The sequence below is a fragment of the Rhea pennata genome, chromosome 2 (genome assembly GCF_028389875.1).
Source record: "Rhea pennata isolate bPtePen1 chromosome 2, bPtePen1.pri, whole genome shotgun sequence".
NCBI classification, from domain to species: domain Eukaryota; kingdom Metazoa; phylum Chordata; class Aves; order Rheiformes; family Rheidae; genus Rhea; species Rhea pennata.
The window spans coordinates 131,914,602-131,938,409 of record NC_084664.1 but is presented as its reverse complement, the minus strand read 5'-3'; the positions used below and the strand labels follow the sequence as shown (position 1 = coordinate 131,938,409).

At 38.6% G+C, this 23,808-nt stretch overlaps 1 protein-coding gene across 6 annotated transcripts in view; it reads right to left on the bottom strand.

The window, feature by feature from the left end:
• Window positions 1–1,978: 1,978 nt before the first annotated feature.
• ST18 (ST18 C2H2C-type zinc finger transcription factor) overlaps window positions 1,979–23,808 on the bottom strand; it is a 75,682-nt gene continuing 53,852 nt past the window's right edge. For all 6 annotated transcript variants that reach the window (XM_062568235.1, XM_062568236.1, XM_062568239.1 and 3 more), the window contains 10 exons: window positions 19,773–19,888; window positions 16,400–16,462; window positions 15,582–15,650; window positions 10,918–10,980; window positions 10,745–10,825; window positions 9,415–9,636; window positions 6,805–6,893; window positions 5,156–5,259; window positions 2,916–3,059; window positions 1,979–2,119 (listed from right to left, as the gene is read on the bottom strand). In XM_062568235.1, coding sequence (XP_062424219.1) covers window positions 1,979–2,119; window positions 2,916–3,059; window positions 5,156–5,259; window positions 6,805–6,893; window positions 9,415–9,636; window positions 10,745–10,825; window positions 10,918–10,980; window positions 15,582–15,650; window positions 16,400–16,462; window positions 19,773–19,888 — 1,092 coding nt within the window. The remainder of the gene's footprint in view (window positions 2,120–2,915; window positions 3,060–5,155; window positions 5,260–6,804; window positions 6,894–9,414; window positions 9,637–10,744; window positions 10,826–10,917; window positions 10,981–15,581; window positions 15,651–16,399; window positions 16,463–19,772; window positions 19,889–23,808) is intronic.

Here is a 23,808-nt window from a genome sequence, read left to right as displayed (position 1 = left end):
TGTTAAAATATTTAGTAAATTAAATTTTAGTCTTTGTAATGAGTGAACTCATTTTGTATGCATTTAACAAGTATAGCAAATGTTTGCTTTTTGTTTTTTAGCAAGTACAATAACTTTAATAGCAAATTTTTGTTTGGTGTCCTCCTATTTATATTAGACAGCACATATGGTAGCTCTTGAAAAATCATTTAAAAAATAAACACAGCTTCTAAGAACATACATTTTCCCCTCTCTAAACTAAGATTGGAGAGTTGAGTCAACCCTCAAATGAAAAGCAAGCTCCACCTAATGCAGAACAGTGACCACAGTGCATGAGAGTTGAATCACTTTTGAATAGTACTTTTGTGCAGGAACAGTAATAATATAATTGTATATGTCAAGCCTGTGAATGCCATCATATTCAATCTAAATATAAATGAGGCTAATAAAAATAAACACTTTAATTATAGCACGGAAAAATTAAACACACGCTAGATCCATGTATACATTTACACTGAGGCACATATGCACATGAGGTGTGTGTGCATACAAAAAAGGCAGTTTAGCTGGTTGTTTATACCTTTTTCTTAAAAAAAATAAATATAAAAAAAACTTTTGAAACAATGCTTAATTACTTACAATCCCTGAAATAGACATTGCCTCTGTTATAGCAACCACTAATTTCTGGCGGAGCAGAAATTCAGAAATTCCAAACCCAGGCTAAGCAAACCCCGAGGCAGGCACACGCCGGTACCGCCGTGCGCGTGTGTGTCCCCAGCTCTGTGCGTCTCTACGTTCTGCAGCGCTTGGTACCCTACCAAAAGACCGGCAACAAGTTCAGTATCAGCCTTAGAGAATAAGAATGGGAGAAACCAGTCATTGTGTTGCTTAAGCTCGTGTAAAGAGAAAAGCAACCACCACTACGCTGGAGCAATATTCTTCTTCTCCAGCCTGCTGCCTTTCCAGCTTCTGTGAATTCAAGCCAGTATTAAATGCCATTTCAGGGGAAATACGTTTGATTAATTATTATGTACAAAATCTTCAGCTTGGGATGTGTTTTCATTTTTCAAATACAAATCCATGGCACCATACTGGTCACTTGGTTAAAACCTCAACGTATCATACTAAAAAAGTACCAGTCCTGTTTAGAGATAATTGTCATTTCCTTCCATGAACTAAATTGGAAAAAAAAATATTGTTAAAATAATTCTGAAGTTCTCTTGAAACATTTCAAATAACCATTTGCGTAGGCTAAATCACACAGCCAAGTCAAGTGCTTTGCTGATTGCTATATTTCATTATTGCTAACGTATTCTTTAACACACTGTTTTCCAGCATACTGTGCTTTTAAGAGCCCAAGTTCCCCACTAGTGGGCACCATTTATCTTCCCATTCCATGCATCTTCACATCTCATGTTACTGCAAACCCATTTCTGATACAAAGCCATTATAAAAAAGCAGGATGTGAGGAAAATAAAACTAGAACCACAGTTCAGTCATTTGTTACTTTCATAGGTTTTTTTTCTTCCTGTACAAACCCAGCAAGTTATTTAATTTACAGTATAACTTTCAGTCTATTTAAAATCCCATTGGAAAATAAATTAATAAACACATTTGTAAAAATATGGCAGGCCGCAAAAATGCTGTTAAAAGATAAAAAAACCAACTCTTTGATTAGAAATAAATAAAAAATATAAAAAATAGTCGCACACACTTTTTACATTCACTTTACAAAAACTGAGTGCAAAAGAAGAAAAAAAAAAGGAATTGTACTGAAATAAATACAATATACTAACAGAGTGCATTGCTGTTAATACAAATAGTCTGTTGTGTTTTTCTTCTTTTTTTTTTATGTCAGCTGGGAAAAAAATTAGTGCAATGTTGCAATTGTAAATGCAGCATGGCAACCTACACCCCTTAGCAGTACATGAACTCCTAACAGATCCATCTGGAGTTTACTGCTGTTAAGTAATTTCTGTTGCCCAGCAGCTTTCACATCCTACACATGGATGCCCTTCACTGCCTGTTTGATACTTTCCAGCAGAGCTTTGCATTCGGGGGAATAGTCCCGTTCCAGATTGCTGTACATGTCTGTGAGTGTATTTACATATGCTTCGAAATTCTGCTCACTGATTGGCCCCTAAATGAAGACAAAACAGATTATAATTGCAGGAGATAAAATTAAGGCTGCCCCCCCCCACCTACACATACAATCCCAACACATGGAAAAGCAGTCACAGGGCAACTGGACAAATATCAAAAAATGAGAGTCACCCAAACGAATGAAGGGTTTGGGGAAGGGAAGGGAGATTCATGTGTTGGGGGAACCACGCACTCTCCCAACCACAGGGACGGGCGATACGTGACTTGCTTTTCTATTGTGGCCAGTTTAGCTCTGGAATTATGGCTGAGATATCTGTAACTTTCCTCACCTAATTTCCCACTTGAAACTGGAAAAAAAGTCTGTAATTCTAGAAATCTAAGTGTCTTTGTGGATTTGGCTTGTGTTTGCAAGTAAGACAAATAGGTTTTGAGCCAAAGGTTGAGCTTTGCTGACTTCAGAAAAATCACTGCACTGAGTTGGGTCAAATGGGTTAAAATTTTGATCTAGGAACAAATTAACTCTAAGGAGTCTCTGTTGTGCAAATCTCATGCCTTGTACATTCAGAGAGGGAGAGAAGTGAAAAGTCTGTCTTGCACAAGGCAGTACGGGGCAGAGATAACAGTGTCGGCACAGTCCTGGAAGCATCCGAGTGTTAGCATGCAGAGCCCCCCAGGTTCACTGAGCCAGCATCTCTGCAGAGTAAATTAGTCTAAGCAGATCTCTCTGCTAATGCAGCTACACTGCTCCTGCTGGTCCCTGAGCTTGCTCATCTGCTTCAAGTGCTGGCAAAACAGTCCCAAAGAAGGTGTGAAGCTGCTGGCTGTGGCCTTACCATCTGTGGAAGCTGAATGTCAGCAAGGCTGGAGATGAGGGCTTGGCTTAGGCCAGCTAACTCCTTCAACAGGCTCTCGTTGTTCTGCTCTATAAGTTTGTTCTCCTCTTCTATCGTTTTCAAATTGCTCTCCATGGATGTGATCTAAAAATCGCAGGCACACACAAACAAACAGACCCCGGCTGCGTTATAACTGCGTATCGAACCCAAACTGACGGTCACGCGACTGCGAAAGGCCACACCACGGACTGGGAATTCTGGTGCTTTTTTTTAAGATAGACATAATTTCTCCACAGAATATTGACAGCAAGGAAGACGCCACGTTCACTCTGAACTGACGGACTTTGCTGCCGGTTCACCAGGAAACTCTGTGTCAGCAAGGTGCCCGCGAGCGGCCCCAGCGCCAGAGGAGCGCATTGCGCGGGGGAGACGAGCTCGGAAACGAACGCAAGACTCCAGGCGTCAAGCAGCTGAGCAGGGGGAAGGAGAGCAGAGGCTGATGTTCCCATTGCCGCCCTCTCTTACAGCATCCCTGCTGCTTGACCACAATAGCAAGGACACGGGTATGAGCTGCCGTGCTACTTTCCTGCCCGGCTCCCGGGCTCAGCGCAGTGCTGTGAGCCGATCTGGGTTGGAGAGAGGGCACACGCTGGAAACAATACGAGAAAAATAGAGCGGGAAGGGAACTGAGAGGTTCCCAGAGCAGAATAAATGCAAAGATCGACTCCGGGCAACAGAATGGAAACGCATGGTTTTTAGAAAAGGCAGGAAAAAGCACCTGAGGTGGAAAAACACGGCGGTCCCGGCGCCCACCTCTCCTCATTAGCACCGCGTACCCCCGCGCTGCTCCGATCTGTCCCCTGCTGCGCCCGGTTTAGTTCCCTTTGCTATCCTGGAAGAAACCGTCACACACTGACACCGTCCTGAGGGTGAAGAACTCTTCCTTGCCTGCCTGCGGTGATGAAGTGCCAGGAAAATCCACTACGACTTTGCCTCTGGAGCGTGCTCGCAGAAGCCTAACGCCTGGCCGAGTGAGATTAAAAGGAGGCAGAGCAAAGCTGCTTAGGGGACCTGCTCCCTCAACCGCAGTTCAGTTCAAGGGCTGCTGGTCGGACTGCCTTCAGCACGCAGAAATTCGGAGGGGAAGAAATCTGTGCTCACAAAAATTAGGCAATTTCTTGTACCTGTACAGACAGCACAGTGTTCTCCAGAGAGAACTTGAAAAAGGGTCCAGAGACCCTGAAAAGCATCATAGTGCAGTTTGGGATGGATATGCCACATTCGTAGTGCGAAGCCAGTCAGCTCAGAGCAGGTGATATAAACTTGACCCCTATTTAGACCATAAAAGCTGTGGCTGTTATAAAAACAGCATACACCAGCACTGTACACATTTCACTGTGGTGCAAATACAGTTTGTTTTGGCAAGTTTAGACTTATACTGGGTTTCTAGATCTGTTCCCATTTATTTTTTTTTCCAAAGCTCTCACTGCTCCTAACATATTTAGCAAGATTCTGCTCTTGCTTTTGCAAGGGAATTACCAGGTGTATATAGTAGTCTCTGCATGGACGAACATATGAACATATTCAGCTGGCTCAATACAACCACAACCAGCATCTTAAGGCTAATTTACTCCTGCTGGCATACAAAAGAATGAAAGAGAAACGACTCTTTTCCACAGCTCCTCATCAAACTAATCTGCTATACAAGTCAGCAAAAGGCATCCATTCTTTACCAGGTGCTGCCTGGAGGCCAAATTCAAACTATTTGAATAACTGAAAGTGGATGAATTGAAGCAGGGAAATTTTCTAAGGCCCAGATAGGAACAAAATCAACTTGCATAACAGTTAGGGTGTACACATAAGAAGTAATGGTATTTCCTAATAGTTTCCCTAATATGAGTTCTTATGGCGGTCATGGGATTCTGTATGGTTTGTTCAACACAGGTTTGATCAACAAAGGAAAATGCATGTTTTGTTTAGTAAATATGGTTTTCCTGCTTGCCAAGAGTAGCTCCAAACTGTCTCCAATCTATCACACTGTAAATTTTCATGACAATACAGAAGAATTTGCTGCTTGTTTACAGAAAACAAACAAAAAAAAAGACAAAAAAAACATGTAGGATTTTGGCAGTTTTAAATGCTAGAGTGATGGGAAAATATGCGTTCACAAGAATAATTGTATTTAAATATAACATTTGCATACATAAGAAAATTTTGAACTCTTTGCTTTGACATTATACCTGGGTCTGAAGTTTCATCATGTCAGCTTCAATTTTCAGATTGGATTCATTCAGTTCTTTTATTTCCTCATCCAAGTGTCTGATTTCTTCATCACTCTCAATCCCTGCAAATAGTTGAAAGTACCCTGATCAGATTTAAAGTGTCCACATGTACATGGATACACAAATAATAAGCTGGGTTATCTGTTACTGGACAAGAGGAAAATAACAGGCTTTCTAGTCGAATGATTGATCTTTAAATTGCCTCGTTCTTTGCTTTTACTGTCAAAATTGTTGGATAGCTGTAAAACATCTATATGAGCTGAAATCTGTAAGGGGCAAGTAATGCCTTCTGAGTTTCTGTGTTTCTCAATTCTCTCTCTCTCTCTCTCTCTTTTTTTTTTTTTTTTTTTTTTTTCAGTACAGCATGCAACCACAAGCTGGAGAGTAGAGAAGGGAAAAGTGCTAGAAATGTTTGGAAAGGGGAAAGTCTATCACACAAGATGATTGCCGTGAGTTTAGCAATGCCTTTTTAGATTTAAAAGAAACATAAAGCAACTCTTCTGCAGTGAGCACCCAGGCTAACATCGCCACTTGTATAATTTTGCTGACTTTAGTAGGCTCATTTATACCTGCTACTGAGCTTGCAAGAAGCTCTGTGGGGATTAATCTCTATGCAGAATAACTTGAAGAATCACAGCCTTAGTTATGAGTAAGCACTTAAATGATGGCAAAATGGAAACTATCAGGAGGCTAAAAGGCATTATAGAAAAAAAAAAAAAGAGCGAGGACTTTTACATTCCCACAAGTTAAGTAGCAAAGAAAAGATCTTCAAGTCTTTAATGAAAGTCTTTTCCTGAATAATATTGAGCAGCTACAACTGGCAATACATGTCCTTCTTTCTGCTTGATCTGAGATCACCTCTGCTTAGAGATTATTCTTCTGTCATCATTACTGCTTTAAAACCTAGACTACTGATCTGAGCCTACTGGGGACCCAGCATGGGAAATCTGTAAGCAGCAGTCCCTGCTCCAGCAGTATCTTGGACAGAGAGCAGGGTGCATGGGAGCAAATTCATTTGCCCAAGATAACACAGTTGTTTTACTCAGCAGTCGGAGGCGTAAAAGCTAAGTCTCTTTAATCTTGGCTCAGTGTCCAACTCTCTGAACTATGTTGAATAAGAAAGAAAGCAAACTCTACTTATTTCCCCTTATATCTATTTGGTAACTTTCCTTTATATTTACTATATGTTTTAGGAAAATCATCAAAGTATTGCACAGAAACTAAACCACATAATTCAAGATAGGGAAATGAATCCATTTCTGCATGCAATATTTACCTCTTCTTACTCTAGTCATTAGTTAGCTCAGTCCTCCTGAGTTATAACTAATATATTATTACTAATAATGATATTTAAAACAACCTCAAATAAAAAATAACACTCTGAGTTAAGACCAAAAGGTACCACAATGTTGAGCTACCATGATGTAAATGAGAAGAATTTTATAATCTCTCATGCAAGGATCTTTGTTATTGAAGTTTTTTATTGCTAGAGACAACTGAAAGGAGTGAGAATTAATGCCAGAACGGCATAAAGGGGCATATGTATAAATGGGAGTCAAGGCCTTTCTATCTAAATAAATGTCATCATCTTTTACAAATCTCCTTACCACCACTTGCTTTAAGCTTGATAGTCATTAATTCTTCCGAAATTTTGCCCTTTTTTATGGCTTGCGCATTCAGAGGACAACCAGACAGGCTGAAAAGGATAGGAAAAAAACCATAAGCACCCACTTGAAAATGGCAACAATCCTTTCAGGCAATATTATCATGCACTTGGTCAGACCTCTGTACCAAGGTCACATCTGTATCTCCATTATAGCATAGCTTCAGGGATTGACATAACTCATAACGAGCTATTTAACTGTATATTCCAGCTTGAAAACTGGCACAGAAATCTCAACTTACAAGTAAACAACTCTAAATCACATTTCAGAATAATCTAAGTAGCAGTGGGAGCTATTATTGAGTTATGTGAAGAAATATTTACAGGATTCTTGAAGTCCCATCACTTTTAAATAAAAACTTTCTATAGTTTTTATTGAAGTGTTATGCTTCAAAGGAGAAGGGCAGCATGGTCCTTGAAAATGGCAGGTTTACCATTCTTTAAAAAAAGAAAATTTAGTATATGGGATGATTTCCACATTGCACAACTATTGTATCATTTTGTTGATACATGATAATGATCAATATAATAATAACTCTGGATATGCCCTATAGATTGTGATAGGTTTTCTTGAATGGTTCTATTACATAGTCATTCTGCTTTTTAACTATTGTTCATATTAAATTACATTTTGCTATTTCAAAGCTTACAATTTCATCAGCTGGTAATTATCTGAATCAATTTTTATAGCCCACTAAAGGCCTAAGATGAATTGCACTGTCTTAATAGTATCTTAATAAATAACAAAGAAGAAATACTCATATGCTGATTTGTATTCAGATCTAGCCAAGTAAGGAGTAAAGCAAAATTTTATCCCAGTAGGAGAATGCATGGGTTTGGGGGTTTTGTTTGTTTGTTTGCTTTGGGTGCAAAACCCCCAAAGATTCTAACAAACATGGTGCTTCAACAAACAGAAAACAAGCTTTTGTAGCGTTAAATTAGCATCACACTTGCTTAGCTAAAAGCTATGTAGGAGGACGTGCTAGTTCTCTGGATTTTAAATACTGTTTATTATCTCTGTCCAGAGCAACTAGTCAGAAGAATGTCTCAAAGCCACAGGTAACTTGTCAGGCTTCAGAAGTGCTAGCATGGACAGAATGTCCAAAACAATATTAAGGACTCCATTTTAACCAACATGCATTTGAATGTCATCCAGCCTTAAGTAGGAGAGGAATCATCTGTAGGATGAGCTGCAACCAGCTAACGCTTTTTATGTTGTTTGCTTATGAGCCGTTCACAACCCTTTGGTGAATTTATCACTCGGCACTCCCAGGATGGGCTGATTCCATTACATCCATTATATAGATGAGGAAATGACAGAGAGAGGCCAAAGTCCACATTCAGATTGCCTCAAATGTCACCTAAGGACTTGTGGTGAGTGTTTCTTCCTGCATAGCTGTCTTTGGCAGCTGGGAGCCACCTGACAGCAAACACTAAATAAGGAAACTTGGCTGCCAAATACAAGTCTCTGTATCAGATGGACCTGAAGCAGATCATCCAAACTTCAGGACAGTGCCCTAGCTCTGTATGACTGTGTATTACTCTGGGGTTTGCAGCCGAAGATACAATAACCAACTGTTGGGGTGAGCTGGGAGTGGGCTGGGGCAGAGCCACAGCAGGACTTCCAAGCTTGAGACTGAGATGGTAAAAAGATGAAAAATAGGAGTGGCTCACCAAATCAGACCCAAGGGTCAAAGGAAAAGGAAGAGTAAGAGTAATGGAACTTGCTGGAGGGCCATTAAACACCAGATTTCATAAGCTGTGACTTTTTAACAGCCAGTTCTGCCGAATCAGACTGAACCATCTCAGATATTCTTGTGTTGGAGAGGTTGGTTCAGACTGTTAGAAAGAAAGCAAAGGAGGGATAGAATATAGATTTAATTCCTGATATTCACTGAAGACCAAACTTCATCAGGTATTAATTCTGTTTCTATAGCCAGATTCTTTGAATATTATTGAGTGAATAGGTTCAAATGATATTAGGGTTTTCATAGTGATGTATGAAATAATAGTGATTACTGTTACTGTTTATATATGCGATTCCCACTTTATAAGGATTGTTTCCTTTGTCAAGCTGTTGCAACTTCAAACTTGTGTAATTCATATGAATTCTGCATCTTTACTTTCTGTTTGATTTTTGTTGTTTAAACATAAACTTTACGAAAATAGCTTTTCCCATTGGTGGAAAGATGAAATGAATGCTTTTGCTATATTTTTTCTGTGGATGATGCTTGCATTTTCTGTAAAGAACATACAGGTATAACTCCATATTTGCCTAGGAAAGAACTCTATTACATTTTAAATCATATAGAAACTGTGTTAAGACTAAGTAAAGAATTTGGAAAGTCACACTGCAATGAGAATGTAAAGAAGAGTTAAACGTTCATCCCAATCCTCTCAAAGTTATTCTCTTTCATACTACTTCAGTTGCAGTGTAAACTATATTGTTATTTAAAAGACTTCAACACAATTCACTTAGACTATAGCCTCATATGTTGCCAACTCAACAGCGGATTGTTAAGGAAAAGTAAAAAGAGAAAACACAAAGTTATACCTTCTGTGGGTGACAAAAACATTATTAACATGACCCAGCCCGTTGCAGCCTGGCAAAGGACAGTGTGGCAGCTCTTGTTTGTTCAGTTTCCACGATAGTGAAGACCCATTGACGGGACTCTCCTTCTGTCTCTTGGCAGCCAAAGGACAACCAGAAGCAGTGCGATGAGAAGTGTATTTACCTGATATGTGACCTTGGCCATCACAGCCTATCACTGGACATCTACAGAAACACAGTAAAAGAGCCCTCATTTTCACTAAACGGAGCAGGTGAAGACAGTCTCAAGAAAACAAAATAATTCCAGCTGTCCATACCACTTACACTAATGTGTCCCAAGAGATATGCTGTACCTAAGCATTTCATTCATGTCAAGCTGAGCTTTAGGCACAGCTTATTTCAATCTTAGGCGATTTAAAATGCAGTTGTACAGCCTAAGGAACTAGAACATTCATTTAGATAGTATTTTACTAGAAAAGAAAATGGAAATTCTATCAGAGGCAATAAATCACACTTTTAAAAATGTATGAAAAGCTAGCATTCTCTCTTCTCTATTTATATTTCTGGCATAAAACCAGGGTTTCGGTAGTTGGGAAACCTGTATTATCACATGCAAATACTTGCAAAGTCAAGCTTGGGATTTCCTGCACTACTCTGTCAATGTTATTCAGCCTCTTATTAGTATTAGGAACCATACTGAGTGTAATCAAATCTTTATATCGATATTCTGGCAGTTGATCATTTACTTATTTAATGGAATGTGCATTCAAGTAAGGAATATAGTTAATCTCTACTGAGTTGCCAGTTTTCACCACAAGTGAAATTTTAACATAAAGGAACAGCATGAGACTTACATATATGTAAATTCTCTGGGACATATGTTGAAGATGTCACTGTGCTTTAATTATTTCATTGGGTCAATGCTAGCACTCTGTATTCATGATTTTGGTGACTGTTTGCAATTTGGGTTTATTATTTGGGTCCATGCTGATGATGACCACAGCTGACATGGGGAGATTTCCCTTCAGGCTGAAATTATTTATTTTCCTTCATTTTTGCCAAATTCTCAAGCAAGAAGCACTTGCATGGCACTGTTCAAAATAATTGGAACAACGAAAGCAAACACAGCAACCCGCCCCAGCTGCTCAGGCTCCAGGGTGATGGACTCCACCAGCTTCACTAGTAGCAGAAACGCTTGATTTGTCTCCAGCTCAAGGAGATGTTCTCACGTGCCTCAAATTAACCATGGCATTTCCTATGTTGCGTCAAGTCCTGAACTCTTACTGCTTTTTTTCCCCTTCACTGCTGGTAGACTTGTGCTTTTGCTACTCACTTAAGTTCTGGGTCTTCTTTTTCTTCCTTGGTAGGAGTCACTTTGATACCACCTTTCCTGGCACGAGGGCAACCAGACAAGCTGAAAGAAGTACACAGAATAAAAGTCTCTTCTTTCCACTGCTGTTTGCTGAGAACTCAGCATGTAGCCCCAAACAATGGGATAATTCTTACCTTCTGTGTGATGCATAATTCCCAGTCACGTGGCCAGAACCGTCGCAGCCAGGTGTCGGACACCTATAGGAAAATACAGACAGCTTACAAAATACAACTGCAAAGGTAACAGTAAATACATCGCACCTTGTGCAGTTTGTCTAGAATAGAAGAAATAACACTAGAGCTTTTGTTGAATAATCAAATCTAGTTCTTGTTTATTTTTTAAATGAGCAATCTGCTTTCATTTTTTATTTTATATATGAATTTTAATAAGCAATGTGAAGTATATCGCATATGATGCATGGATTTAAATAGTTTATAACACTGTTTTCATCAAACATTTTTCCTTGTGCAGGATCAACATTAAAAGAAGAAAAACAGCTTGATATTGATCTATTTGTAAATTTACTGTTATGTGTTTGTTTGTTATTCCTCTGATGTTTTCAGGTACAGACACAAATAAACACTTTGCCAGTATTTACAGAAGGGAAAATGGAAGCAGAGAAGCAGTTTTCCTTTTGGCCATCAATACAGTCAGTGCGATAGCCAGAATTTGAATTTAGTAGCTTGTATTTTCTAGCACAGTAAGTGTACAACAGGACCGTATCTATCTAACACTAGATTCAATTGGGTATTCAGCTTGGCAAGTGGATTATGCTTATGTCTTACAGTTAAGGGGCTTTTGCATGTGGGTACGTGCAACAGACAGAAGCTTTTTCAAATATGAATGTTTAACACCAAAACATGCATACAGTGGGAAGAAGCAAGCCTGCCTGTTATTGTGTCGCTTGTGCTCTGGGTGGGGAAGCTTCTCGCCTGCTGGCAGTGCATGAAGAGTGTGCTCCGAAAGTCTACTGCAGTCAGTGGGTCTTTCCATTGACTTCTGCAGGTTTTGGAGCAGGACCTTACTGATATCACCTTCCACCTGAGAAGTAATCTTATGCATCTTTCATACCTTTCAGACAGATCTACTGTTTTTTTTTTTTTTTTTTTCTCCATTGGAGGGAATTGCATTTGTGTTTGCGTGTGTGTTTTTAAAGAGAACAAAAACATATGATAGAACATAAAGCAGCACAAGCGAAATACCGACTTTTAGAAGTTGAGCCAGCTGTTTCTACATTTCTGTATTGCACAGCACTAAGTTAAGCACTAAGGATGTTAAGCATCCCTAAGGGCTTTTGAATGCTATGGTTTTTACAGAGTATCAGACTTAGAGAGAGAGTTGTGCCAAATAATCTTGTATTAAATAAACCACTATGGAAATCTGCAGCTCTCAGTAATCCCTTGAAGGACTCAGTTCTTACTGATTTCTTACTAAGATGAGGAGATGGGTGATTTAATAAAGTTGTTTGTAGGCTGACATGGAAAACACCTAAGTATACAATTGCAATATCCATTGCAGTTTATCTCTTCACAGAATATTTGAGACTATTTTTCTGAAAACAATTAATTTGTCAAAAACCTGACTCCCTTGGGCATGACCAAATTTTTTCAATGATTCAAGTAGAATTCAGCAAATAATTTAAACTGTAGAAAGGGGAGAATTTTTTTAAAGACAATGTCAAAACATTTCATAATGACATTTTCTGAACAAAATATTTTGGCAGAATGACATGCTTCATACTGACAGCTAAGGTAGAGGTGTGGGTTGCTGTGTCCCAGATATGTTTGCCTGTGCAGAGCTAAATGTTGATCTGTCTGAGTATGGGATAATGAGTGGGCACAATGTTATGTGAAGCAAGCAGGGCAATGTCTGGAGAGTGTGAGTGCTCACAAGTAAACCCAGAATACATGCCAAAAACTATGGGTATTAATTTTGGCTGCTAATTTTATCAGATGATCACAGATGGAAGAGCTGTCCAGCTAGATTGTATGCGGATTTATTTTGGTAAGAGCTTTTTATGGGAGACATTCAGATCACAAGTCTGTTACGGACTTAAAAATGACACTGAAATAATTTTGCATCTTCTCATCTGTATTTATCACCTCTGTCAGCAGTTAGTTGTCATATCCAGATTAGAATTCAAGATATTCTTAGGGTCATTAAAGATTTGAGGCTGAGATGTTATTAGTATTAATAAAATTATAGGATGACATTTCAGGTGGACACCTAACAAATTAGTAAGAACCTATACTAGTAATGCGCATAATCACTGAGTTGGATTTTCCAAATAGTGGTTGTATTGAATAGTCTTTATATAAATTCTAAAATTCCACAATATAACTACACCAGCAATATATTGCCCGACACTTTGTGGATCTTCACCAATATTTAACTGACTGATGAGTTTGGACTGGTGCCCCATCTAGGGAGACATCCTCTGCTGTGGATTCCCATATTTAACCACTATAACATTTTATTTAAGGATAGAATTGATTACCTATTATTTAAGGTTTCTGAACTGTAAGTAGATATCTTTCTAAAGTACACTTTCAAACCTGTTCAAGGTTTGACAAGCAACTCTGATGAAATCGGAGAAAGTGAAATAGGATAATCAATCATAATTTTCCCTTATAGCTTTAAAGCCTATAAATCATTATCAACCTCATTATTTCTTAATCTGATCACCTTAGACTGCTCTCTTCAGATTTAAAATTTCCCCAATCTGACTCAAAGGCTTACTTTTTGAACAGATCTTCCTTATTTCCAAACTGTAGATCACATGGAAATCTTGCGACTTTGCTGGCTTAGAGATTCACAGTTAAAGCCAAAATCCCATCTTGATTCTGGCAATTTAAATATGAATAACATTTGGAAAAAAATACAGCTTTTTCATGTTCATGCCTAACTACATTCATGCCTAACTACATGAGGGTACTTTGATGGCCTGATTCTATGAGCATTTATGCCCTTTTCTCACATGTCTATGAAACAAAATTAACTACTGACATCACTATACTGCAGGTATGATTGTAGTTTGTGGCAAAAGATTTCACTTAGCCAATCCTTCTCAAAACCAGGGTTTTATTTAAAATCACACCTGAATAAGGTTTGAAGGAAGCTAAGATAAGGTGGTGCATTTGTGGAAAAAAAATATTTAGTCTTTTTTCCTTTTGCAAATTGTCTGTGAACAGATTTTGATTTTTGCTCTTTTTCTAGTTAATTGAAATTAAATGCTAAGTACATTATGCAACATATTTCTGTCTGTGAAATGTTCATGAACTTTGACTTTGTCTTTCACAACTCACTTATTATACATGGCATACAGTGTGCGGTTTGTCATTTAAGTCATATGCTGTTGCTCCTCTTTCCTTATGGCATGACCAAAACTCTAAAAGCTTTAGTGGAAAAATAACCATATTGGTATGCAAATTTCCTTATTCGCACATGAATATGGGGGGAAGGGGCTGCATGAAGAGCAACTATTCAAAATATTTGTGTGAGCATCTATTTATGGCAGAAAGCCAACAAAAGCAGGGACAAATATATATGACTCAGCAAATGATTTCGAATTTGTCAGCATTTTCACAAGTCAGTTCCCCGCTTCTTGAGCTGCTCTTTTCAAAACAAACTAAACCCAAATTTTGTATCTTTGAGACCAGTGGATCAGCGGATCAGTGGATCCAAAAGCTGAAGTATTATGCCAGTGTGTCAATTTACCTACTGGCTTTGGGAACTGCTTTGATCAGTTGCCCATATAAACGGCCTTTCTTTGCCTTTTTGTTGCATCTCCAGCATCTTCACCTATGTAGCTACCATTAGTTCAGCAACTTGTTTTTAACACCAGTTGTTATGTAACAAGTTGCCAGGATACAGGACGGGATGCACTGACATTTGATCTGGGGAAGCTCATTTATGACTAGACACTGAGTCAAGTCCAAATGTAGTTACTACTACTATTAATACCATTATGATAGTGTAAAAGTACCATGAGCAAACTTTATTTTCTTCTGTCTGGACTAGGAATGAACCTCCAGAAGGGCAGAAAGTACAGTCACAAGATTCTCCTCTTTCTACATACATTCATAAAATTTCCAAGGCATTTATTATGGGATCCAATTTACAAGTTGCAGAGGGAAAGCTATGAAAGAACTCTAATTATCCTTTCCTCTTCCCCACATCCTTATTGACAGAGCCAATTCAATAACTAGATGACTAGTTGCCAGTGCCTCTCTTGACTACAGATTTTTGAAATATTCATATGTCCCTATACATCTGTCCGTATAGCGGAGCCTGCACAGTCCTTTTGTAAGTGACATTTCATGGTGAGAATTATGCCAGCACCAAATCATATGACTTGATGTCTGCTTCAGTGACGTTAACCTCATAATATAGGGTAGTGAATGATGAAAAACGATTGACAGGAGTTTTGTTTTTTAGATTTATTCTAACTTCTCTGATCAGATGGAGTAATTTGCCAGATCAGTCTTACATGTAAGATACTTCCTGGTTCTGTCTGAGTCAGAAAAACTGTGTGAACAGTCTCTTTCTTAGTGCTTACACATTCTTTCTTCAGGTCATGGTTAGTATACGGAAACGAAGAAGTACAAAAAAGAAGAAAGACAAATGGAGAAAAATGAACTCTTATCTCTCTGGAAAGTTTTCAATTCAGTTCATCTGAAATTTTTTAAAAAAGGCTTGACCGAACTCAAAGGAAATCAGATAAACAGTTGAATTAATGTAGGGAACAAGCTGATCAGAAATAAATAGCAATCATATTTTTGCTATAATCAATACTTACTTAAGCTCCTGAGAGTTGGCAGCCATAAGAGATTTTAATGTCTTGTCAGCTAATGGGCACCCAGAGACACTAAGAAAACAGACGTGAAATGTTTCATTAAAATAGAATGTTTTTTTTTTCCTTAAAACAACAACCTCTAGACAATTTATGATTTACAATGAGGAAAAACATATTTGCTGTTGGCAGAGGAGGAGCAGCCAATATCAGTCTGTAGCTCTTAAGTCACTGGAAAGTGATTGGGTCAGAGCCAGAGGTTTCTAAGTCCCTGTAAAGCTCTGCACGGAGGCAGTGGCAGGGATCGCCCTTTCTTTAGGTGGCCAGTGTAAAGGGCAGGTAGATCGTCTGGTCCATGCGACTGGAAAAAGACAAAATCTGGTTCCATCATGCTCCCAAAAGGAAAGGCAGGAATTCCTTGTTTTAACTCCCCAGGCAGAGAATAGGTTATTCTGAGGAACACACACCGATGGTGTGTGTTGGTAGAACTACGAATTTCGAAGCCACCTGTAGAGATGCTTGCAGAAACCTTGTTTAAAATCCCATGTGCTAGCATCTGTATGGAGAGTGCTTGTACACTTAGGGAAGTTTAAACATTACAGAATGACTTATCTTCAGGCCTCAGCTAAGACAGGCTGCTTAACTCCATCAATCTATTGAGTCAAGACATTCACAAAATAGAAACAGAAAACAGGTACATTTCTGTATGGATTATTTTCTGCAAATTATTTTTGCATACTTATCCATAGTTGGTATAAAACTGTTCAAAGATGACAACAGCTAAAACCAGTTCTACTTCCTGCTTTGGTTGTCTTGTTTCTCACCTGCGGTGTGAGGCATAGTTTCCTGTTACGTGACCACTACCATCACATCCTGGAGTTGGACAGCTGCACAAAGAAGATGCAGTGAGGAGTGAGAGAATAAATAATACATGACAAAGCTCACCCTACTCTGCAATGAACTACAGAATAATTCTTAGGGCAACCACATTCATCATTAATCATCTCAACACTATCATGACACTACTGAAAACTAGCAAAACTTATATGGTATTTCTAGTTACAGGACTGAAAAAGTATTCATATTTCCAGGCAAATAAATCTTTTTTTTTAATATATATGTAATGTAAAACCACAATATTTTACTCAAATTTTCAGTTATGGCTTAAATTCTTAAAAAGACAGTTTTGCTAATGATATTAAATTTAGAGGACAATTACGGTTAAGGCTGAATGTTCTAATCTTACCTACTGTACAACACAAGCCAAAGAACGTTAATATCTGACATCATTCCCTCAGCTTCTGAGTAAAATAAAGCCCCTTTTCTAGAAATGCATCCAATCTTTATTTGCTGACTTCAGGGGCAAAATCAGAAGTTATGTTTGCTTGCAGAACAGAAAGCACACATCAGTTGGAGACAGACAAGGTTCAGAATGAGACCAAAATTTTCCCTGGAAATTTCTCTGCTGAATGAAGGTGCTGTAAATCTAGCACAAAAGATTTGTTCCTTTATGCCAAGAAATAGAGGTATATTCCACAATGCTGAAGACTGAACAACCAAATTTCCTGAGCATCTAAATAGGAGGTTCTTTAAATAAATAAAAATGTTATGCAATCTAGGTGTAAGAGAGAGTTTATCTTCTATCCAGTTTATGGAGTCTTTTTCTCTCTTGTGAGCTCCTCTGTATTTGTTGTCTATACTCATTTTCAAGGACCTCTTGATACCATCAGAATGATGAAAATGACTTTTAATGAGCTGGGAATCAGACCCTAAATAATTATTCTTGCTGTTGCTCTATGAATGCTCTATCCTGGCTCCCTCAAGGCTAGCAGTCAACCAGACTTGCCTGCTCACTCCCTAGAGGAAAGAGGGACCCAAAGGGCATAACTGTCTTACCTTTGCAACAGGAATGGCCCGTGAACATATTTATTTATTTATTTGCTATTTCAGGCTTCTGGAATAAGTGTTAGGCCTATTAGGCTGTTAGCTCAAGGCCTCCTTTGTTCTTTTGGGGGAACTGGAGAATATATTAAAACTCTTGTTGTTCCTCTTCTTCTTCGGTCACAGCATTGAGCTCAGCTATCAAATGAGGACACATTCCTCTGCAAAAGGGCAGGGAAGACAAAAGTTTTGGGATCTTTTAAGGGAAGTTGTGGAAGGGAGACAGGTGAATTAAACAGACCTTTCTGTACTATTTTAAAATACTCCAATATCAACCCTGTGGAGTCACCTTATAAAGGGTGTGTCTTCTCTCAGTGGGTCTAGGGATAAGATGGCCAAGGGATCTCAGTAGCTTAGCACAAACTGGAACACTGGAACTTCTAGCCAGTGCTTCACAGGCATGAGGAATGGTGCCTGAGATTCTCACCTGGATGTTTTCTCTGAGCTGGCAGAGTGGTAGGAGCTTTTTTCAAACCTGTGACTCAGGAAGGCATCAGCCTCATTTGCACAGCTAACTTCAACCTGAGCAATATAGTTATCAGTGCCGAAATACGTTTTTGGGCAAGGAAGTTAACATGGAAAACTGGAAAGCACGTGCTAGGAGATGGTATTCATACAACAGCTTACCACAGCTGAGTTGCTATCTCAGGAATTTTTCTTTCTAAGTGCTTATGTCATTTTAAAAACTTCCTCATGATGGAGCCACCTGTACTCAATTGCTCAGTATGAGTTCCAAGCTCAGTGGGTTTATAGTAAATGCAATCTATTCCCTGTATTGCCTATAGATTCTTCCTATATGTTTAAACTATTTCTTATTTAATTTTCTGGCCGCTCACATTTAGATGTCTGTTTCTACTCACTGTGCAATACACACACTAAAAATGCCACAAGCCAAGCATCACTCTTTTAAGTACTCTGGGGAATTATTATTTAGAGAAGTAGAAAAGTAATTTATGGCCATCTCAGAACTGGTCAATATCACAAAGGAATAAATATTACAAAAGAAAAGCCATTAGAGTTCTCAGCAGATAAACTCACAGCAATTTTTATATGCATTTGTTTTAAAAGAGGCAAAACAAACACGACCTGTGGCAATTTAGGTCATGAACTACAACTGCAGATACAATATGATGAGCAGATAACAGGCAGGCTGCACAGCATGAGGTGAAAGAATCACTCTTCAGAGAAGCTTGCCCCAGGGAAATGTAATTTCTGGAGAGAGAGACGTATCCAACTGATTCAGTGCCACTGAGTCTGGAGAGCAGGACACAGGGTGACAGGATGAGACTCATTTATTTACGGATGAGCCTGCAGTGATATGCTATAGACTGACTATTACCACTAAGAAATACAGAGTGCACTTGCCTAAGAGTGTGAGAGAGACCAACTCTGTTTTGGGGACAAAAAGAAAAGTGCTAAGTCCCTGGTGACTCTTACAGTGAGACCACTCTATAGATATCAAAATCTATAGAGCCTGAATTGAGCAGGCTTTTTTGAAGAGCCTTGCTGAGGTTTTAAAAAGTGACCAGGGATTTCAACTAGTTTGAAGAATTTCACTGAAATGATTCTAAATCAAAACAAGCTGTTGCATGCAGAAAGATGCAATGGAATCAGACTGGTTTATATGCAGTTTTTGAGAAGAAAGTCCTGGCATTTAAGGCAGAGCAAGAGAGACTGTACTTGTGAGAACAGTGTGAAAGTGTGCATCCGCTGGATTTTCAGCCAGATAGAATGACAAACTCTGCTTTGAAGGAAGTAGATCAAGGATTTAAATATAGATATCCTATAGGTCAGGAGACCCTGGGGCAGCTCCCAGCTGGTTTATGTTTCATCTTTTTATTAAATTTGCATCTTTTATACCTGAGAAGTCCCCAAGACTTTTCAGACACAAATCCTCAGCAGTCGATCTATATCAAAGGCTGCCCCAAAGGAGTTTACCTAGCTACCTAAACATCAGCACAGCTGCAGCACATTACAAAACAACGTGTTGTTTTGTAGCAGGAACTTTGATAGCTATCTATATGAGGAATAAAGTAGAGCATAAGTCATGAATATGTCCAGATCCTCAAACCTACCTGGCCTGTCCCAGCTCCAAACCTCATTTATACCTACTTGCATAGTCCCAGTGGGAAATTATCCACAACGAACAGTCTCCCGAGGAGTCTCAGATCCTACAAACATGCTCCAACCACAGAACAACTGTATAGTCAGGCTTTAGGAGGGGCAGAGAAAAACATGACACTTTCTGTGACTCACGTGATAAGTTCCTTTTTGAGATCTCTTGAATGGAGCTTGGGTTTAGGACTTGGTATGGAGACATCTCCTGGATACTTTTTTTCCTCCATGTTTTCTGTAGAGTTCACTGGATCTTTCTGAAATATTAGATGGGAACATGAAAAAAAGGTTTCTCTCTTTAAGGCCCTTATATTCAGCAAATAATTGTTACTGTGGCAGGAAGATAACCACTTTGAAAACATTACAAAAAAGCTTCATAAGAAGGGATGGGGAAAATGATGAAGAAAGTTTAATACATCGTATTTTCAGGCACTTATGTAATTATTTTAATGTTACAACAGTATATTCATATAATTTTTCCTGAGGGCAGATGCAATGTTAAGCTGTATATGAAGAAAATCTGGTTTCACTTGTAAATGGGGATGAAGACCAAAGAAAAATACACACAGAGAATAAATGTTTAGAGCCACACAAGAGCTCCACATACCGCAGGACAGTATATTCTTGCTTCTTCTGTGCAAGTACATCATTGAGCTTTGTACGTATGTATCCTTGTACTATATAATTATAAATCACAAAACCACTGTACATAAAGCTATGTAAAAATGCAAAACTTTCCAGGTCTGTAGAACAGGATGACTTGACTATCTAATCCATAGAGCAGATTCTTGTTAAAATACAAACCACATGCACAAAAATGCTTTCAAATGTTCTTTAGTAGGAGGCTGCTAAGGATAGTTCTTGATTTCTACTATTTGTAGATTAAAATCAGCACCACTACAGTACTGTTGGATGGATGCTATGGAGCCATGAGTATTCATTCTCTTGAGAAGGCATTTAGGAAATCTGGAAATGTGTAAGGATATCACATTTCCATTTACTGAAAAATTGTATTTGATCACTTCAAAATAGCTTGGTTAATACTGTTCTGATGATTAATGCCTTCAATTATTATTATTTGTATGAAGGATAAGTGTTTCATTTCCAGAGGGATGCTGTGTGGATATCGTAACATTTAAGAAATCTACAAAGCCCATGGCGTTAATTATCAGATCTGTATAAATCCCTGCTGGGATTTCATGTTGGTTTTGTAGCTCTGCTCAGATCCTCAGGTAGATAGTCCCCAGAGACTACAGCGTGTGGGCGCAGAAACTGCTACCTGCAGTGAGAGGGGAAGCTCCCAGCTCCTGCTAAACTCTCAGGGCTGGTGCCATCGATGCTCTGGGCTTGTACAGCTGATGAACATGCCAGGACAGAGGGGCAGGGATGTCTACAGAGCTGTTAAGCACAGAGTGGAGGGCTGAGGAGAATCTGGACTGAAAATGGAGATTCTGCCTAATGGGACTTGTAAGCTCTGCGGGGGTGTTTCTTCTGATAAAGCTTCCATATGGTCCTCAATCCTGGCAGCTCGTCTTTGCCTGTTTGGAGGCTGGCTCCTCAATATGACTTCCTTCTGCTTTCTGGTACTGGCTACCTACTGCCTACTGTAACTCACACTATACATACATATAGAATCCATGCCATATTATTGATATATCAATTACTACTGATTTTTGCAACTACATTTGTGGGGTTACTTTGTTTGGGAAAAATCTCATATGCTACAAATATAGAAAGTAAAAATATGTGTCTTCAGCTTTTCTAAATGCTCTTTCATAGTAATTAGCAAGTAACACTTTAAAATATCATAAAAATAAACTGATATATTTCAGGTTCCTAGAATTTTTCTAAGGGAAAAGTTCAGATAAAAACTAATAGAAAAAAATAAAAACAATGATGAATATCGCTAGAATGTTAATATAAAAATCCTAAATAGTTGAAAGTCCTCCAAACATGGAATTCAAAACTCTGAAGACTAAAAGTGAGAAATTTTGGTCATAATTCAAGAAACCTGACAGACTATTTTTTCAACATCAAGTTAAATCTTGGTTTCTAGTGATATATTGGAGTGATTTTGCTACTGCAATCAACTGAATGAGGCTTCTAGTCACTGACTTTTTCTTCCACATTTTCTGACCTGCCTTTCTTATATACCTATGCAAGCTATTACAGGGATCATCACCAGTGTAACTTTCCATAAAATCAAAAGCTCCCAGAAGAAATAACAAAACGGCACTCCTCTGTTGCCAGCTGCAATGGATAAGATGTCAAAATAACTTCAACCTGCAGGCAAGGTGGTCTCCTTTTAAAGTAATGGACATTGAAGAAGGCCAATTTGTGTATACATTTTCTATCAAGTAGCTCAGGCTATGTCTACAACTATAGACAGCTATGCCTATAACTGAACTGAAGACTTAGTGCATACCTTGGCTGCATCTTAACTATCTTTCAAGACCAGGTGAGCATCAGCCTCCTCCACCTCACGTTTACAGCCCAGCTGAGAGGATCCTGGTGTACAGGGTGGTAGAAAATCCACCCTGGCACTTCACCAGGTTCCTGAGCTGCACAATGGACCTTGGGATACACCTGTAGCAAATACTAGCTACAGTTCAAGCTGCAGGATTTATTAATGCCCTTAGCTACAGCTTGTGCTCTTTATCTCAAATGGAAGATATCTCTTGATCTTTTGCTGGTGATGGAGGAGGAACTTGCATGTGTGAGGGATTCGTCCTGTCACTGTCTGATATCCTACTGCACAGAGAGGATTGACTGTGAATTATACAAATAAGGGCGTGACAAAAAACTACAGTATTACAGTTTAAATACACAGCTCCATTTAATGATGCTTCACTGAATTAGTTAATGAAACTAAGACGGCAAGATTAAGATCGACATATGTATATTTACAGTCATCAGCAAAAGTGATACTGGAGGCTTTTTGAACAGCAGTATTTTCATTTTCTAATTTTCAAAGAACGCATTTTTTCCCATTTTAATTGTGAATTTCCTGAATTGACTTTTAAATTTCAAATTTGTATTTTTTGAAGATTTTAAAACCAAGCTGTACACACACAAACAATTTCATAGCAACTACTTCTTTGCAACAGAAAACCCTTTTAAAGGAAAGAACATGGTATTGGAAACATACTAATAGGGACTGCAGTTTGTTTTCTAGTTAATATTCCTTAGCATATTTCTGAGGAATGAGGGAGGCATATAGACATTTAAGCAGGTAATTACACCAGCATATAGACATTTAAGCAGGTAATTACACCAGCATTGCCTCAGTAGCTTGTGAAACATCTACTCAAGTAGCATGAAATCTTCAGATGTGTAGAAGTCGCACAAGAAAGTGCAAAGAGAATGCAGGTAGAAAAATACTTAAACTCCCTGCCTTTGAGGGCCTTGCATCAGGATATGTGGCTCTACAGGGACTGCTTCTGGTGAAACAAGCAGGTTAGAACTAAAGGTACCTTTCTAGGCCAGAACTAAAGATACATCTCTGGAGATATTCAAAGCCCGCCCAGGACACAACCCTGTCTCACATGCTCTAGGTGACCCTGCTGAGCAGGGTGTTGGACTAGATGATCTCCAGAGGTCCCTTCCAACCTTACTGATTCTATGATTCTGTGATTTCTTGGTTCTCCATACCTAGGACTAAACATGGAGCACCATGGCTCCAGAGCTCAAGCTCTGTGATTTTATCTTATCTTATCTTTACCTATTTTATCTTTTAATGATAAATCTTTAGAGATTTATCATTAAATGGAGAATCCTTTGGGAAACATCTTTAGCCCTTACCACTTTCTAAGTGATGATCATCACAGCTAATCAAGGTCAAACCTATGTATGTTTTTTTCCTTTCCCATTTGAACAGATTTAGAATTAAATTATATTAAAATTCTGAAGAATTCCAGACTAAAAGGAAAATCAGAACCAGTCCAAACAGTCCAAAAACTACTATTATCTAAAAGAGCATGTGTGTACTCACGCATGCACACTACAGAAAGCAAGGAAGCAATGAGCCTCCATTAATGTACAGATGGAAGTTTATATTGATTTCAGCAAAGACCAGAACATAATGGTAACATGAATAACAGATAATAGCATCTGGCACTTTTAACATTTTTAAGCCCTGAAATCTTTGGAGAACTGACAGTTGAACTAACTGACAGCT